The sequence below is a fragment of the Sesamum indicum genome, linkage group LG4 (assembly GCF_026168435.1).
Source record: "Sesamum indicum cultivar Baizhima isolate 11 linkage group LG4, ASM2616843v1, whole genome shotgun sequence".
Taxonomy (NCBI): Eukaryota; Viridiplantae; Streptophyta; class Magnoliopsida; order Lamiales; family Pedaliaceae; genus Sesamum; species Sesamum indicum.
Genome location: NC_142660.1, coordinates 17,796,620 through 17,814,374, shown reverse-complemented (window position 1 = coordinate 17,814,374; position 17,755 = coordinate 17,796,620). Strand labels below are relative to the sequence as shown.

At 34.3% G+C, this 17,755-nt stretch overlaps 1 protein-coding gene across 3 annotated transcripts; it reads left to right on the top strand.

Annotated features, from left to right (window-relative positions):
• The first annotated feature begins 52 nt into the window (after positions 1–52).
• LOC105161029 (myosin-11) lies at positions 53–16,125 on the top strand. 3 transcript variants are annotated; one of them, XM_011078587.3, is made up of 38 exons: positions 53–438; positions 2,019–2,147; positions 3,039–3,182; positions 3,279–3,424; positions 3,513–3,669; positions 3,819–3,877; positions 4,119–4,278; positions 4,385–4,534; positions 4,649–4,785; positions 4,871–5,017; positions 5,121–5,222; positions 5,309–5,366; positions 5,442–5,543; positions 6,059–6,096; positions 6,282–6,408; positions 6,493–6,663; positions 6,867–6,998; positions 7,120–7,229; positions 7,446–7,506; positions 9,642–9,819; positions 10,218–10,423; positions 10,506–10,625; positions 10,805–10,903; positions 11,040–11,261; positions 11,857–11,996; positions 12,108–12,219; positions 12,307–12,354; positions 12,436–12,675; positions 12,766–12,924; positions 13,261–13,464; positions 13,577–13,720; positions 13,829–13,899; positions 13,982–14,081; positions 14,157–14,213; positions 14,299–14,355; positions 14,438–14,518; positions 14,633–14,715; positions 15,605–16,125. In XM_011078587.3, exons 1-38 carry the CDS (start codon positions 436–438, stop codon positions 15,726–15,728), a joined length of 4,578 nt encoding a protein of 1,525 aa, XP_011076889.1. In that variant the 5' UTR covers positions 53–435; the 3' UTR covers positions 15,729–16,125. The 3 variants fall into 3 exon arrangements, with proteins under 3 accessions (XP_011076889.1, XP_088735536.1, XP_088735535.1); XM_088879410.1 differs by lacking the exons at positions 53–438; positions 3,279–3,424 and having other exon boundaries at positions 2,020–2,147; XM_088879409.1 differs by lacking the exons at positions 53–438; positions 2,019–2,147 and having other exon boundaries at positions 3,057–3,182; positions 3,304–3,424.
• Positions 16,126–17,755: the final 1,630 nt, after the last annotated feature.

Genomic DNA, 17,755 nt, shown 5'->3' with positions numbered 1-17,755 from the left:
TTATTGAGAAAAGAAAAAAGAAAAATAAGGGAAGAAGAAGAATATAAAAGAAGAGACGAGAATAGGGATCTGAGTGAGTGAGATATAGTGTGTGTTTTGTAGCCACGAATTCCCAACAATTCGAAAAGGAAAAGAGTGACTGCGAGAGAATGGATCCGAAGTTACAGGGACGCTGCCATGCAAACTACTACGGAGAGAGAGAAAAACCCAAAAATGGAACTTTCACAAACAAAAGGACAAATCATTGCTCACTGCTTCTTGCACTTGCATGCACACTTTTCATTTTCTTCCCCATTTTCCCGAACAAATTCCACCAAAACTTTCTGGTCGGTTCTTCACTCGTATGCATGCTAGCATTACATGCATCTCTGGTTTGTGATATCAGATGAGAAGGGTACTGATCCTAACGTGGAATTGAAGAATTAAGATAAAGAAATGGTAAGCCAGCCGAACGTTTTATTCATTCTTGTAACCTTTCCTTTGTAGATTTTGCGTTTTTGACTGTAACTACAGTGTAGTTGTGTATTTCAATTTGGAGGAGTTTGTTTGAAATGAGTATTGTGGAATGTGGCCTATTCTTTTGCTCAGATTATGTGGATGTTAGTTAAGCTCAGGAAAGACAAAAGTTTTAATGGTCTGGGATCGGTCTAAACTGGAGTTAATCGTCATTTTTCAGCTAAATTTTCAAGGAATTTGAGTACTGGAAACTGTGGAATCAGCCTAATTCATCCTTTTCCCAAAGGAATGGAATCTTATGTTATTGTTGAAATTTGCAAGTAATATTGCTTCTTTTCATGTCTTGTTGTTTTCTTTATGGCTTGATTGGATCAGTGTATTTACTAAAATTCTACTTGAGAAAATTCAAATGCTATTTGAGAAGGTCCCATATAGAGTAGCAGGAGAAGTGAAATTGCCATTTGAATGTGTGCATAGGAATGTGATTATATGAGAAGCACGAAAACTTTGACGACCTTGAGCTAGGATTACCACATTTTCTGCTACACTTTCTTGGATTTGTACCCCAAAGCAGAATCTTAGCTGTCCCACAATTTGGAGTGGTTTTGGTAATAGTACTTTAGGATTTTGATGCATAAAACTGTATCATCTCAGAACGAAAAAGAGAAATGTATGAGAATACTCATCCCTGATGATAAAGGTTAATAGTAATTCGAGGAAAACAGGAATCCTCACTTGCTTAAAATTCAGAGCTTAAGAAAAACCTAATTGTTTCAAAATGTAGATTTACGAAAAGGGAGATGTGAGAGATACAGTTCTCGTACTGGCAACAATTTTGTATTATTGAAGTCATGAAAGTGCAGACAGGCACAGAATATTCTAGCAAGTCCTTGGAAGATTTCAAAATGGCTTGAAATTAACATAGAGTGGTTGCTTTCAGAATTCAGTGCCCGAAAGTTTTCCTTCTGTTCTGAAACATTTACATTAACACCATTAACATCCTTTTTGCATCACATTATTTCTCCTCCTGATGAAGCAAGCTTTGGGTTGTGACACATTTAATATGTGATATTTCTCATCTCTGTTTGGACTATTTTCAGTCAGTTGCAAGTATAGCTTCTCCCTTCATTTGGCTAAAGTCGATAGTCAGATATATAAACTCTTCTTCTTGGCTTCTTCATCCCTTGCAATGCCCCAATCTATCTGTATTGAACTGGTAACGCATACTGTAAATTTATGTTGGATCACTTTCTAATCCGTGGTTGCTAGGTGCTTGTGAAGAGACAATTAGATAAACTACAATGAAAAACGTGTTATAGCTATCCACCTTAAACAAGCTGATCTCAGGCAGTAATGAAATGAGTCGAAATAAGGCGACTCAGTGATGATTGTAATTTTTTCACTTTAAGAGGCATGTTTACATGTTAAAGTCAGCAATATGCCCTTTTTGATCTTGTAGTCTACTCTATCTGTTTGTACAAAAATATTTCTGTTGAAATTGGAAACTTTTTCATTATATTTCAAAATATGTTGTTACAATAATGTATATTCAATTCTTACAGGGCACTCCAGTAAACATAATCGTCGAATCTCATGTCTGGGTTGAGGACCCTGAAGTTGCTTGGATTGATGGGCAGGTTGCCAAAATTAGTGGCCAAGAAGCTGAGATCGAGAGGAGTGATGGGAAGAAGGTATTTTTTAGATACCTTGTCTCAGTTTCAATTGCTAGTTTTTGTTTCTTTTATGTGTTGGTAACTGTACAGTGATTTGAAACAAATCATTTGTCCGAACCTTTTATTCTGCCATTTAGAGATCTTTGTCTGAATATTTTGATGTCAACACCACGGTTAATTTTATTCTGCCATTCAGACATCTTTGTCTAAAATTTTGATGTCAATTACCATGGTTACATGTCCATATTGTATTTTTCCCTAAAAATGTCTATTATCTCTAATATTTGGCCAGTTTGCAATTATTTTCTAAGGAGAAACTTATATTTTAATTGATACATCTGATATAACTTTCAGTTAGGTACTTTCTGCCCAGTTGACTTATGAGGCCCATGCTTCTGTGCCAATAAGGCTATTTAAATTTGGGAAGTGAATACTTGACATCTGAACATAAACTTATATGTATCATAAATTGGATTCGATTGTTTACTTTAGAACCTACAATGCATTGTACAGAATGCAAATTTTTAGGAATTAGAGGTCACAAAGGACCTCTTGGATTTTGTCCTTTTCTAGGATCAGTTGTTGGAGAGACTTACGCAATAATGTCTTTATATTTAAGCATCTCTCACTCTGTGTTTTGGTGCATGTAACCAACCAAGCCATATCCCACCTCCACCACCACCTCATGCACATACTGCTTTTTTATTGAGTTCTAGCTATGGACTGCGGAAAGATCATACCATATGTCTGATCAACTTAGTTCTGATACATACAAAATAGGATGAAATGAACTTTGATATATGCTTCAAATTCAGGAATAAATGTGTTATTCCTTGCTAATTTTGTTGTTTAAGTTATTCTAGCTTTAATATGGTGTCCCGATAATGATGCCTGTCATTTATCATTCAGGTTGTTACCAAGTTATCAAAACTTTATCCGAAAGACACTGAAGCTCCTGCTGGAGGTGTTGATGACATGACAAAGCTGAGTTATTTGCATGAGCCCGGGGTGCTTGAGAATCTGAGGATTAGATATGAACTTAATGAAATTTATGTATGTTTCTCAAATATTTTCTGGTTTTGGTACTCGTTTCTATAGTTTATTGTGGTCTGATTATGGGCATATATCTGCTGTTCGAGTATGTTACAGACTTACACTGGAAATATTTTAATAGCTATAAATCCTTTCCAAAGACTGCCTCATCTATACAATCAGCATATGATGCAACAATATAAGGGAGCTCCTTTTGGAGAGCTAAGCCCACACGTCTTTGCAGTTGCTGATGTTGCTTACAGGTTAAATTTATCAGTGTTTAGTCAACAGATGATGCGACAAACTATATATGATTAACAAACTATATATTTATGTTTTCAATGTAAATAGGGCAATGATACATGAAGGAAAGAGCAACTCCATTCTGGTTAGTGGCGAAAGTGGAGCAGGTAAAACTGAGACCACTAAAATGCTTATGCAGTACCTAGCCTTTTTGGGTGGCCGAGCAGCTACAGAAGGACGCACTGTTGAACAACAAGTTCTTGAGGTATGATATTTCTCGATAGTCTATTCGATATTATTCCCTATAGTTACTTCTGTCTCCTTTGTTATATGATTAACTCTCATATATCACTTGTCTCTTCTTAGTTACATGATTAACCCTCATGGATATTCATCATTATTTTATTAATGCAGTCCAACCCGGTTCTTGAAGCATTTGGCAACGCTAAAACTGTTAGAAATAACAATTCCAGGTGACCTTTAACACTTCTGCAGATGAGTCTTGCCATTTTTGCCTTCACTTATAATAATGAATATTCAATATCTGGTGCATAAAAAGCTTCTTTTGTAAATCTATGTGGCAAGAAATACCACAGTTTCTGAGAAGATAACTCTCTATTTGTATATAATCAATATGAAATAAATGTACTAGAACATCGAATTCCTAATGTTAGCTAATTTGACGTTGATTTTATCCTATATCTGGTAATGCAGCCGTTTTGGTAAATTTGTTGAGATTCAATTTGATAAACAAGGGAGAATATCAGGAGCTGCCATCAGAACTTACCTTCTTGAAAGATCTCGTGTTTGCCAAGTTTCTGATCCTGAGCGCAATTATCACTGCTTTTACCTCTTATGTGCAGCACCAAAAGAGGTATGTTAATCCGTGTCTTACAGATGAGTTCTTTGCCTAATGCCTTTTTTCTGCAATTGGTCAAGGAGAATTGGTTACACCTTGCTATGCATTCTTCTGCTTCTAGGAAATTGATAAGTACAAATTAGATCATCCCAAGTCATTTCACTATCTTAACCAATCAAAATGTTATGAGCTGGTTGGAGTGAGTGATGCCCATGATTACCTTGCCACCAGACGAGCAATGGATATTGTTGGAATAAGTAAAGCAGAGCAGGTATGTCCTCCAATTGACGCCGATAACTATCAATTCAATCTCTATAGCGGAGAACTATTGATGTCCGTCCCCTCACTCTGTCTCTCTTTCTCGTGACCTTTCTCTTTGACTCAGGAAGCAATTTTCAGGGTTGTTGCTGCTATTCTTCATCTTGGTAATATTGATTTTGGAAAGGGGAAGGAAATTGATTCCTCAATTCCAAAAGACAACAAAGCCAAGTTCCATCTTAAAACAACTGCAGAACTTCTCATGTATATAAGCTTCTGACTAGCACACCAAGTGTATCTTTGATAATTCTTTCCGGATGATGAAATTTCTTATCATTCTTTGTCTTAGGTGTGATCCTGTGGCATTGGAAGATGCATTATGTAAACGTGTGATGATCACGCCAGAGGAAGTTATTAAGAGAAGTCTTGATCCTCTCAGCGCAGCTGTTAGCAGGGATGGATTAGCTAAGACAATATATTCTAGACTATTTGATTGGTATTGAGCCCTGCAGCTTCAACCTAAATTATATGGTTTTCTGGGAAACATTAACTCAAATGCTAAACTTTTACCCTTGCCATTTCTGGTATTGTGTATACAGGTTGGTAGATAAGATCAATAAGTCAATTGGGCAAGATCCAAAATCAAAATGCCTGATTGGGGTCCTTGACATTTATGGTTTTGAGAGCTTTAAACATAATAGGTAGCAAGTTTATCCAATAGTTTTTAAAACAGGGAAATGCTTTGCCACTGCTTTCTTTTAACTGAAGCATATTATATACTATGCAGTTTTGAGCAGTTCTGCATTAACTTTACTAATGAGAAGCTACAACAACATTTTAATCAGGTGGTTTCAATATCAAGCTGTTGGATAGGTAGTAGCCACTTGTAAGCTTGCTAAGGTTTTATTTATTGGTTGCAGCATGTTTTCAAAATGGAACAAGAAGAATACACAAAGGAGGAAATTAATTGGAGCTACATTGAGTTTGTTGATAACCAAGATGTTCTAGATCTTATTGAGAAGGTAATTCCTTGTTATATATTGGAATTCTGAAATATAAGTAGGTGTTTTGTGTATAAAGACCCATTTTTTCACTCTTTGATAGCCTCCCCCTCTTGTTTTTACCAAGGAATAAATCTGTTGTATAGTTTTCTTTTGTTTCCTGAAGCAACTTTTTTGCATTGACTCAAAATGTTGATGTTTGAACTTACAGCATTAACTCACAACATATGATGGATGGTAAATAAACAACATATGTAAGAAGCAAACTTATGTTAACTTACAACGATGTAATTGGATTTCATTGTGGCAAAGAAGTCCAGTTATATGATAGACATGGTTTTACTCGTATTGAAATCTCTTTTCTATGAATTATGACCTGAAAACTGAGTACATGGTCCCTTATGTGGTATTCCATCTTACACAATTACATTTTATTCTTCCAACCTGAGTATTGAGTTGGACGAGCAATGTGATATTTTATGACTCATACACTAATTTCTTTTTATCATTTTGCATTTATATTTATTCTTTTGCAGAAACCAGGTGGAATTATTGCACTTCTTGATGAAGCTTGGTAATGATCCTCAACTTTTCTACAGTTCCTTCTTTTCCCTTATCATTCTCAAAGAATTCTTTTAATCAACCCATAACCTCAATTTTTCTTTTCTCTACTTTATTTTCTTTAATGTTAAAAATAATTCTTTTGGCTTGCGGTCAAGTAAAATTTCTTGCTCTAATCTAATGGCTTTCTATTTGCAGTATGTTTCCAAAATCAACACATGAGACATTCTCTAATAAGCTCTACCAGACGTTCAAGAATAATAAGCGCTTCATCAAGCCAAAATTATCCCGTACAAATTTTACAATTGCTCATTATGCTGGAGAGGCACGTAATTTTAAAATTAATTTGCACACCATATGTTTCTTTCTGCAACCAACTTTTTCAAATCTCACATTCAGTTAATTTCAGGTTCAATACCAATCTGATCAGTTCTTGGACAAAAATAAAGACTATATGGTTCCTGAACATCAAGATCTGTTAAGTGCTTCCAAGTGTTCTTTTGTAGCAGGCCTTTTTCCTCCAATACCTGAAGAGACCACGAAATCATCTAAGTTTTCCTCTATTGGTTCACGTTTTAAGGTAATTGAGGCCAAATTTTCATTCCAACTGGAATTTTATCTTCCCAAATTCATATATAAGAGATATAATTGATGTCGTGGCAAACAAATCTAAAAGAGGGGGAAAAGGTATAAGTTTATGTGGATATCTACTGTTATCATCTTTATACTCTGGAAAACTATGACATACTGAAATATCTTTCCGTTTATGATCTTATCATGCAGTTACAACTACAACAATTGATGGAAACTCTAAATGCTACAGAACCTCACTATGTTAGATGTGTAAAGCCAAACAATCTTCTTAAACCTGCCATATTTGAAAATCAGAACATTATGCAACAGCTACGCTGTGGTGTAAGTTTTGATCAATGTAGTACTATAAATATCTTCTTTTACTTGTGTTATGCATCCATTGGTTTGGATTCTCTTCATCCTTGGTTTGAAAGATATTTGTGGTCACAACCTATGGATTCAGGGTGTTTTGGAGGCAATCAGGATTAGCTGTGCAGGATATCCTACTCGCCGTGCTTTCTTTGAATTCATAAACAGATTCGGGCTTCTTGCGCCTGAGTTTTTGGAAGGAAGGTAAATTAACATTTTAGCTTATACTGGAATTTTAAGATTCATGTTTAATCCAATCTCATCCTTGCCGAAGCTCATCTTTGTGGTTTTGTTATTGCTTATAAGAATGAATTTATGTTTGTTCTTCATTCTGGTGGTCAATTGTTGTTGTTGTTTCCATTACTCTATTTTTTCTGGTGAAAGTGTCATATTGATAACAAAGGCCTTTCTCCTGGGCAGCTATGATGAAAAGTTGGTGTGTCAGAAGATTTTGGAAAAGAAGGGGATAAGAGGTTTCCAGGTACAAGAATTTGTTTATTGGTTACTTTCATATATTGCTTTTCAAGATACAATCTTGCTTATGAAATAATTCTCGTATCCATCTTGTGAAATATTTTTGCGATTGCTTGTGAGATATTTCTCAAATTATATATCAAACATTTTTTACTACTTTCAGAAAAGACATATTACATCTTACCCTAACAGAAGTTGTAAATGCCAAATGAAGAAAAGGTCAAATCATTTGTGTTGATCAATATTGTATAGTTCAGAAGGCGTATATTTGACCATATGATATTTAAAGACGTGCCTTTATAAAGGCTGTAGTTTCCATCTAACAAACTAATTTTGGGATAGTTTTGCATTATATTTTGTCCTTTTTATGCATCTATTATTACATTTACAAAGCTTCTATCTTTCAAATATAATTCTTGGTTGTTTGGTCAACAAAATATGAGTAGGTTGCATCAGAGCAAATTTAGAAGTTCAGTAAAAACTCATGCATCATGATAGGAGTGTTTGAAGTAAGTTAAAATTTTAGCATAGTTAACAGTCACTTAAAAGTCAGCAGTGTTCGGGAAAACTATGAGACACATAAAAGGTGTAGAAGTGTTTGGGAAAAAAACACTTCTACAAAATGCTAAATAGACAAAAACTTTTTGTCCCCATGAGTTAAAGAATAATTTTTGTTAAATATTTGCACTTATCATTTAATTATTTTTCTACAAAAATGGTAAATGTGTATTTTATAATTTACTTTTTACATTTAAATTATTAGAATATTGAATAGTAATAGAAAACTTAAGGTTTAACTAAATAATGTTACTACCTACTAGTAATATGATTGTTCATTGATACAAAATAGTAAATTTGCATGACTGTATAAAGAACAGAAAAATCATTTTCCCATTAATTAATAATAGCAGCTTAGTTACAATTTTAAATTAATAGTATAAAATAATATTTAAAATTGTGAAACTGTAAATTTTGGTCGTGTTAAATCATTTGAATTATTTGAAATATCTAATATTAACTTTAGATGTGCAAATCTAAAAACTAAATTAGGTTAATTAGGATTCAAATTATTATAATGAGGAAAATTAGTCCAAATAAAATTGAAGTTATATACTAAAAAGGCAAAACATTTTTGAACGTTCAATGGCAAAAGCAGTGGTCCCAATCATCGCCAAAAATGCTTTTCTTGATACGAGAAATTGAAAAGTGCTTAAATCTCCCAAAAACTCTCTAACTATAGGAGAAGTTTAGTAAATATGGTTCAAAAGGGTGGCTTTGTCACTATGAATTTTGGTAATTTAGCTATTTTAGATGAAAGGTAACTAGAATTCAGCTTTTGCAAAATTGCCAAACAGTATTCACATTTACCCACATTGAATTTTCTTATGACCTATCACCTATGTATTGTAGTTCTTTCTTCTTTCCGTTTACTGAATTAATGTTTTGTTCTCTTCTAGTGCCATTTCTAAAAGAGTACAAAACAGGCCCAGATTGGCTTCATAGTTTTGTATGATTTTGAAAGCCATCTTATTGACCCACTTAAAGCTATATGAGATAATACATCTGAATACCATATATCCCATAAAATTAACTAGTAATCATTACTGAAAGTATAAATTACCCACTATCAAGAGATGATTTGGTATTTTCAATTAACTTTTATCTTCTCCAAAAACAATACCAATCACATCTTCATCCATTTTTAACACTTCTCATGCATCTTCAGAAATAATACTGAACACCCTTAACATTTTCCAATGCAGTCAAAACCTCCAAAACCTATATCCATTTTAATAAGCCAACCAAAACCTCTCCGGAAAGAACTCCAACCATTGCATGAACATCTATTTACCTTCACAGCATGAGAAGACTACATTTTTATTACTGCAATGTACTGTATTTGCATGCGTGAGATCAGATATGTTAGTTGACCTACTCTAATTTTATTCGAAGTTTTGTTTTCACATGGTAAATTACTTGGTTTTTTGCTCTGTCTGCACAGAAGTTCACATCTTCTACTACACCTTAAAGATTTTCAATTTTGCACCATGAACATCTGTAAATGGCTATAGTATTTTATCAATGCACAAAAGGCATGCAGCTATTTTCTGCAGATTAAACTGAACGTTTGTAACCTTACAGTTAGGCAAAACAAAGGTCTTCCTAAGAGCTGGTCAGATGGCTGAACTGGATGCACATAGAGCAGAAGTTCTTAGTACTGCAGCGAAAACAATACAACGGCGTACACGAACTCATATTGCTCGTAAACATCTTATAGCTCTGAGAGAGGCTACTATTTATATGCAATCCTTCTGCAGAGGTGAGCCATTTAAGAACTTTTGAGATTCTTAGCATATGTCTTAAGCGTAAAAATGCACTTCTATATTCATTTTTGGAAGTCTGAAAATAAAAATTCCAAATTTTAAAAATAGAACCTCTTTTCCAAGTGTACACTTCCAATTAAAGTATGATGTAACATCATTATCCTCCACCACTACTTTTAAGACAACAGTATAAAAGTTACAAATGTACAGTTTTCCATTTCTTATTTAAAACCGCATGTCGGGTCGAACTAGATCAAACATTTTTTGAGAGGGCAAATAAATTATAGTAATTTACTTCAAAGGTGTATCTTTGAGATTTTTTGGGACTGCAAATGCACATATGCTATCTTTCTCTAACTCTTCTCCGGATTCTTATGCAATTATACTATTTTAGGTAGACTCGCATGCAAACTTTATGTGCATATGAAGAGGGAAGCTGCTGCAATAAAAATTCAGCGGAACGCACGCAGATACCAAGCAAGCAAAACATACAACACACTCCATAGATCTGTTCTTGTGATACAAACAGGTTTACGTGCCATGGACGCTCGTAACAAGTTTAGGTTTAGGAGGCAAACCAAAGCTGCAACTACGATTCAGGTAAAAGGTTTCCAATTCATAATGCCAGAACAAATCATTTTATATTTTAGGAACCTCTCCACTTACTGCTAACCCTTTTTAGGCACGGTGGCGCTGTCATAGAGCCTCATCTTTCTATAGGAAGCTAAAGAGGGGAACAATACTTGCACAATGCAGATTGAGAGGAAGAATTGCAAAAAGAGAATTACGGAAACTTAAGATGGTTGGGCTTCAGTACCATATCATATTGAATATCTAATCCTTGTTTGGTTTGTGTATATATGAAGGCGTAAGATATATGTTTGTGTTCTGTAGTGCTATGTCCCTACTTTGAAGTAGTAATGTCTTAATGTTTATTAAAAGAACAAAGCATATATTCTGGCAAATTTCATACCTCTGCAGGCTGCAAGGGAAACTGGTGCACTCAAAGAGGCAAAAGATAAGCTTGAGAAACAGCTTGAGGAACTCACATGGCGCTTGCAACTTGAAAAGCGTTTAAGGGTATGCTATGCTCTTGATACAGAAATCATCTTTTCCAAGGGTCATTTAAGAAACCAATGTTTTTGTTTATGTAAAGTTGGGTTTCTTGGTTTGCTTTGTCTGTATCATGACCATTCAAATAAAATGGTAAATGTAGACTGACTTGGAAGAAGCAAAAGCGCAAGAGATAGCAAAGATGCAGAATTTGATGGAAGAAATGCAGAAGAAAGTTGATGAAACTAATGCTCTCCTTGTTAAGGAACGTGAAGCTGCAAAAAAGGCAATTGAAGAAGCACCCCCTGTTATCAAGGAAACTCCTATTTATGTTGAAGATACCAAGAAAATTGAGTCACTAAAGGAAGAAGTTGACAGTTTAAAGGTAATGACAATTGATAAGTATCAGTACAAGGTAGCACAATCATATTTAACACAGATTGCTTAATTCGATACCCCTGCAGTTTTTGTTTATTGACCAATTATGATAACTGCTGTACCGTATCATGTCCTTATCCAGATACTTGGCAAAACTTCTTAAAAATGACATTAGAAAGTGGAACTCTTTTTCCTCTAATTCATTGTAAGGTGATATGACTCTGTTACTAATTGATGACTCTGGGACAACCCATCTCAGAAGTTAGCTATTGAAGTGGGAGAGCCCCAGGTTATTTAAAAATCCACATTAGTACTACATTACACCGATGTGGGATCCAAGTGCCATACCCTGGAGATAACGATCACAAAATAAGTGACAATGAGGTTATTACAACAAATCAACCATTAATAGTTTGATAATATAAAAAACTCAATTGGTATTAAGTGTCTTCTTTACTGATGGATCTTTGAGTGCTTCTACATTATGAAAAGTATGCGATACTGAGATTGGTTTATGTTAAAATTAGATACCAACATGTTTTGCATGGTGCTGCTTTTTGACCAGTGACTCAAATGTTCTTCACTAACTGTTTTCTGTCCAGGCTACTTTACAAAATGAACAGGAAACTTCGGAGGACTTGAGGAAGAAATATGCTGAGGCACAAGAATGCAGTGAAGAGAGACGTGTAAAATTAGAAGAGACCGAAAAAAGAGTTCATCAATTGCAGGAATCTTTGCACAGGTAATCAAATTGATAAAGATCCATCTTTTTGAGAAGAGAGAATTTTGAATGAGACTGAGACTTTTTCCTACTCAGTCTGATGGAATAAGTTGACGTTTATGTCTCTATTAGGCTAGAAGAGAAGATGAATAATGTAGAGTCAGAGAATAAAGTTCTTCGTCAACAGGCTGTGTCAATTGCACCAAATAAGTTCCTTTCTGGACGATCTAGATCAATCATCCAGGTACCTTATTGACTACATTGTCGGTTCTCTGGAGAAAATTAAAACTATGACATCTTACAAAAGTTTATGGTGTTTGCAAAATGGCAGAGGAGTGATAGTGGCCACCACGTATTATCAGATCCTAAGATGCATGTGGTAATCAACTTACCTTAACTAATTGTTTCTATTGCAAAAATGCTACTTCTCTAAAACATCACTTTTGTTGGATTGGATTAGGATCTGCATAGCCCATCATTTTCTGAAGCTGATGACAAACCTCAGAAGTCACTTAACGAGAAACAGCAGGAAAATCAGGAGTTGCTCATTCTTTGTGTTTCACAGCACTTGGGCTTTACTGGAAACAAGCCGATAGCAGCCTGTATCATTTATAAATGTCTTTTGCAATGGAGATCATTTGAAGTTGAGAGAACCAGTGTCTTTGACCGGATCATCCAGACTATTGGGCATGCTATTGAGGTTTGTAACTTACAACCCTTTGTTAACAGCTATTATTTTGCTCTTGGTACATGCTAGAATTCTAAAATATTCAAATTTCTCGATTAACAGAAAATCCAAGATAACAATGATATGCTGGCTTATTGGTTGTCAAATTCTTCTACACTACTATTGCTCCTCCAACGTACACTGAAAGCAACTGGTGCAGCTGGAATGACTCCTTTACGTCGCCGCTCGTCCTCTGCTTCTTTATTTGGAAGGATGTCACAGGTCAGACATCCTTTTCCATATTTTCTTTTCAACGATACCCTGAGCTCCTGTGAAGAAGATACTAGTAAGCCAAAAACACCTTTACCAAAGAAAAAGAAAAAAGAAAAAGAAACAGCAATACAACCCCCAAATTCAGAAAGTAGTGAGCTTCTTTTCAAAAGTTTAAGGGGTCACACACCCTTTTCTTGTTTAAGGGGTTTTTTCCATGTCAGTGTTTTCAAAGAGAGTAAAATGAAATTAAGCCTTTCAATGCTTCAAATTACGTTTTAAAAGTTTTCGCCTGCCAGGAAATTTTTGTCTTTCCTTTAACTCTGTTTCTCGCAACTCTATTTTTAGAGCTTCCGTGGGACTCCACAAGGAGTAAATCTTTCCTTTGTGAATTCCGTGCCTGGTGGAGTAGAGACCTTACGCCAAGTAGAAGCCAAATACCCTGCTTTGCTGTTCAAACAGCAACTTACGGCATATGTTGAAAAAATATATGGAATGATACGAGATAATCTGAAGAAGGAGATATCTCCATTGCTTGGTTTGTGCATTCAGGTACTTGAGAACTTATCATGTACATTATTCTTATCAGATGCCACTTTGTTTCTAAATATGTAAAAGTTTCTTTTTCCAAGCACGTCTTTACCATTTGTATATCCATTAACAGGCACCAAGAACTTCCAGAGCAAGCTTAGTTAAGGGATCATCACGTTCAGTTGCAAATACGCCCGCTCAGCAGGCTTTGATTGCTCACTGGCAGGGAATTGTTAAGAGCCTTGGAACTTTCTTGGCCACTTTGAAAGATAATCATGTCAGTAAAACCTCAGTTTTGATTTATAAATTTGCTTTGATGTCTCTTTCATCTAGAGATTATCTCTTTTGTTTGTCTTACATACAAATCTTGTACATGCATTGACAGGTACCTCCTTTCTTAGTCCGAAAGGTGTTTACACAGATATTCTCTTTCATCAATGTTCAATTATTTAACAGGTTGAGTACATTCGCCTTGTTCCTCTCAAGTTATTGGGGTGTGTATATAAAGTCGCAACTTTTTAATGAACTCTTGCTGCAGCCTTCTATTAAGACGAGAATGTTGCTCATTTAGTAATGGGGAATATGTTAAAGCTGGACTGGCTGAATTAGAAACTTGGTGTAGGAATGCAACTGATGAGGTACCCCAAGTTTCTTTTACTTGTTTTTTAGTTCAGCAATTTCTTTTGGATTAAAATAACATCGGGACATTGCAGTATGCAGGTTCAGCTTGGGATGAGCTCAAGCATATTAGACAAGCCATTGGATTTCTGGTAAATATTTGTTTCTTCCCCCTCTTGACAAGCATAATGTTTGGGTAATCAGTTCAGTCACCTTACTAAAGTTTGCTCAATCCAGGTTATCCACCAAAAGCCAAAGAAAACATTGGATGAAATAAGTCACAATCTTTGCCCAGTGAGTAAAATCTCTAAACTCAAAATCTTAGTAAGAGATATATTTAGGCCGAACTTTCTGACTAATTGTTTTCATTGAATAGGTGCTAAGCATACAGCAGTTGTACCGGATCAGTACGATGTACTGGGATGACAAGTATGGTACACATAGTGTGTCTTCGGATGTAAGTTTCTACTTCTGCAATTACTAGAATTACGTTCAATTCATCTTCTTCAAAAGAGTTTCAGCATATCTTTTGGAACCATTAATGAAAAATTACCATCATTCTATTATTCAGGTTATATCCAACATGAGGGTGTTGATGACAGAAGATTCAAATAACGCAGTTAGCAATTCCTTTCTGTTGGATGATGATTCCAGGTTAGCACCAAGTATCTGATTTTTGTTTCTTTCCTAATTCTGTCTGGACTTCGTGACCTCATAGTGTAGGACTAAATGCAACAAGCCCCTCTGTAGAAGCAATAATAGGCAAAATCCCCTTCTGAACAAGAAAAAGCGCAATACTACCCCCTGAATATTTCAGGGTGTCATGTGGTGTTTCTTCTTTTCAGAATAATTTTGTGCCTGTTAATTTTTCATTTGGGGTAACACGCAATTAACCCTTTTTTGTTTGTACAAGATATAAGGAACAGTTAGCTTCCAACAATAATATCTTGTAAGTATCTTGAGTAAAGCTCAAAGCTGAGGTATCAACGAGAATTACCGGCAAGCACTTTTGCATATCAGCGACTGCATATTGAAAAATTATGGAGCAATGGAAGAAACCTGCATTATAGGATGTCAAAGTTCTAAAATCTCGACACAGTTATAAGATAAAATATAAATGACATATATTACGAATTAATATATGTGTAGAAATTTTAGTATAATATTAAACAAAACACTATTACCAAACTTGATTTTGTAATAAAAACATAATTTATTATTAATAGTAATAAGACTATATTACTGTACATGTAATAATACATCAAACAAATCATATTGCAAAGATTTTTTGAGAAAAAAAATGTGAATTTCGTTAATAAATAAGCAATCGCAATAATATGATAATATCCAATATGGCTCATAATTTCATTGCATTGGTGATATATTATTAGATATCCAATGCTTTGAACTATAATCTTGAGAAGATCATGCGTGCCTTTATGATCATTCGTCAACTTTCCATATTTCTTGAATTATCATTGAAAGCAATACTTTTCCTCCCTCTTCAAGGCAACTATTGATCTATCTTTATGGTTTTCTGCAGCATACCCTTTTCAGTCGATGAAATATCAAAGTCAATGGAGCAAATAGACATCTCTGATGTTGAACCTCCAGCTCAAATCCGTGAGAACTCAGGCTTCAGCTTTTTGCTTCCGCGCATTGAGTAAACCTATTGTCATCGACCTTGAACAACTTATGTCTCACCTCTAAAGCAAGGAGGTTTGCTTTCGCACGTACTTCTAGTTGTAAATGTAGTTCTTGTAGCAGAGTTATTTTAGAATTCCATTTGTAGGGTGCTGATATTCTAAACTCGTACTGTCGATAATACGTTGGTGTGTGGCATCTCAACCTGGCTGAAAAATGTATACGTAGATGATTTAGGTTATTATAAGTGAGGTATTTCTCCTCCTGTTATAACAGCAAGGGGTGGTAAGCTGTAGTTGTTAATATTGTTGGTCATTCTGATATTGGTTATTTTCAATCTTGATGTAGTTTTTGCAGGTGTATGTAATATGTACCACTATTGCATGCAGTTTGGAAATGAAGTCATTGCTTTGAGTGTGATGAAGAGGGTTGAAAAATGAGTGAAGTTGTTAGATTGGATGTTAATATTTAGAAGTTTGTTTGAGCTCTATTCGATAAGTATAATTGTCTGAGTTTGAATGCTTCTTTTCTTCGGATGAGATTTAAAGTTCAATTCAATCTTTAAGTATTCAAAATGATAAAAATGTATGTCAAAAGAATTAAATTATTTAGTTCAGCTCAGGATTAATTTTCATAAAGCTTATTTGGCCTATTTCTTCATTAATAAAAATCAAATTAAATTTAAAAGTAAATTACATTCATATATTTTAAATTAGATTTAATACATAAATACTCATTGTGTTTTTCAAAATTATAAGTATACCACTTGTAGGGGTGTCAATATAATTTATCTTAGGGGGTTGTTGCATGTGTAAGTTTTTGCCTCTGTGAGGATATCTTGTAAATTATGTAATTTTGCAAAAGGGTAATGGGTATTAATGTAATTAGATTTAATTTTAGGGGTACATTTGTATTTTTCTTTTTTTTTTTGCAAAGAATTAGGAGTATTTATATAATTAAAAATCAACCTTAGAGGTGCTATAATTTGCCCTAAATTTAAACACAAGTTGGGTTTGATAAGCACTTAGATTAATTTGCCATGATGATATGAACAATAAATCAATAACCTAATCCGAAATCCCACTTTAAAAGTTAAATTTAAATTTTATCAACTTCGATAGCAAGCATGTGCTCCTCGACTCCAAGTGATAATTGAGCAGAAAAGATGAGGGACAAATTCATTATTAGATCTAGGGATAATTACATCACTTATGAGTGATGTTTGATATAATTATATATAATTTTTTTATAATTTGATAAATTATATTTAACGTCTTAATATTTATCTTCGTTCAATAAATAAACTTTTCTGTTAATTAAAATTTACGAAATTTATTGATATTAACAAAAAAATTGAATGAAAGTTCATATAATTCTCGATTGATTTATAGCAAGTTAAACAAATATTTTTTTGACCAAATTACCATTGTAAGGGTTAAAAGTACCACTTCACATACATTAACGGGTGAATATATATCAGGGTTGTGTGGTCAAAATTTGCTTTTCACCTACAATAAATTTATAATAAGTCAATCGAGGATAAATATGAATTTTCATTCATTTTTTGGCTTATATCAATAAATTTGATAAATTTTAACTAATGGGATTCATTTGATAGATGAAAATAAACGTTAGAGGTACTAAATATAATTTTTAAACCACGAAGGTTTAGGTGTAATTATACTAAACCTTAGAAAAATCGATTTACAATGTAATTATGGATTTTAGATTAGTATAAATATCAAAATATATGACTGTAATAGTGAAAATGTGAAAAATTAAGTATTAGATATACATCCATATTTGATGGAGTTTGCAGTCTTCCAAACTTGTGGTCGGGAGGACTTCTCTTGGATGATCCTTATCTAATACAATGTTTGTAGTCTCCCAAGTTCATCTGGGATCAAAACTCCTCTTGTACACACCTATAAATAAGATGCTTCTATGGCTCCAAGAATATGCATTCATTCTATGTGTATTATCCCAAAACTCTCCCAAATATTCTCTATTGGAGTACCACCGCAGCCTCTGAGGTTTAAGGCGTTAGGTG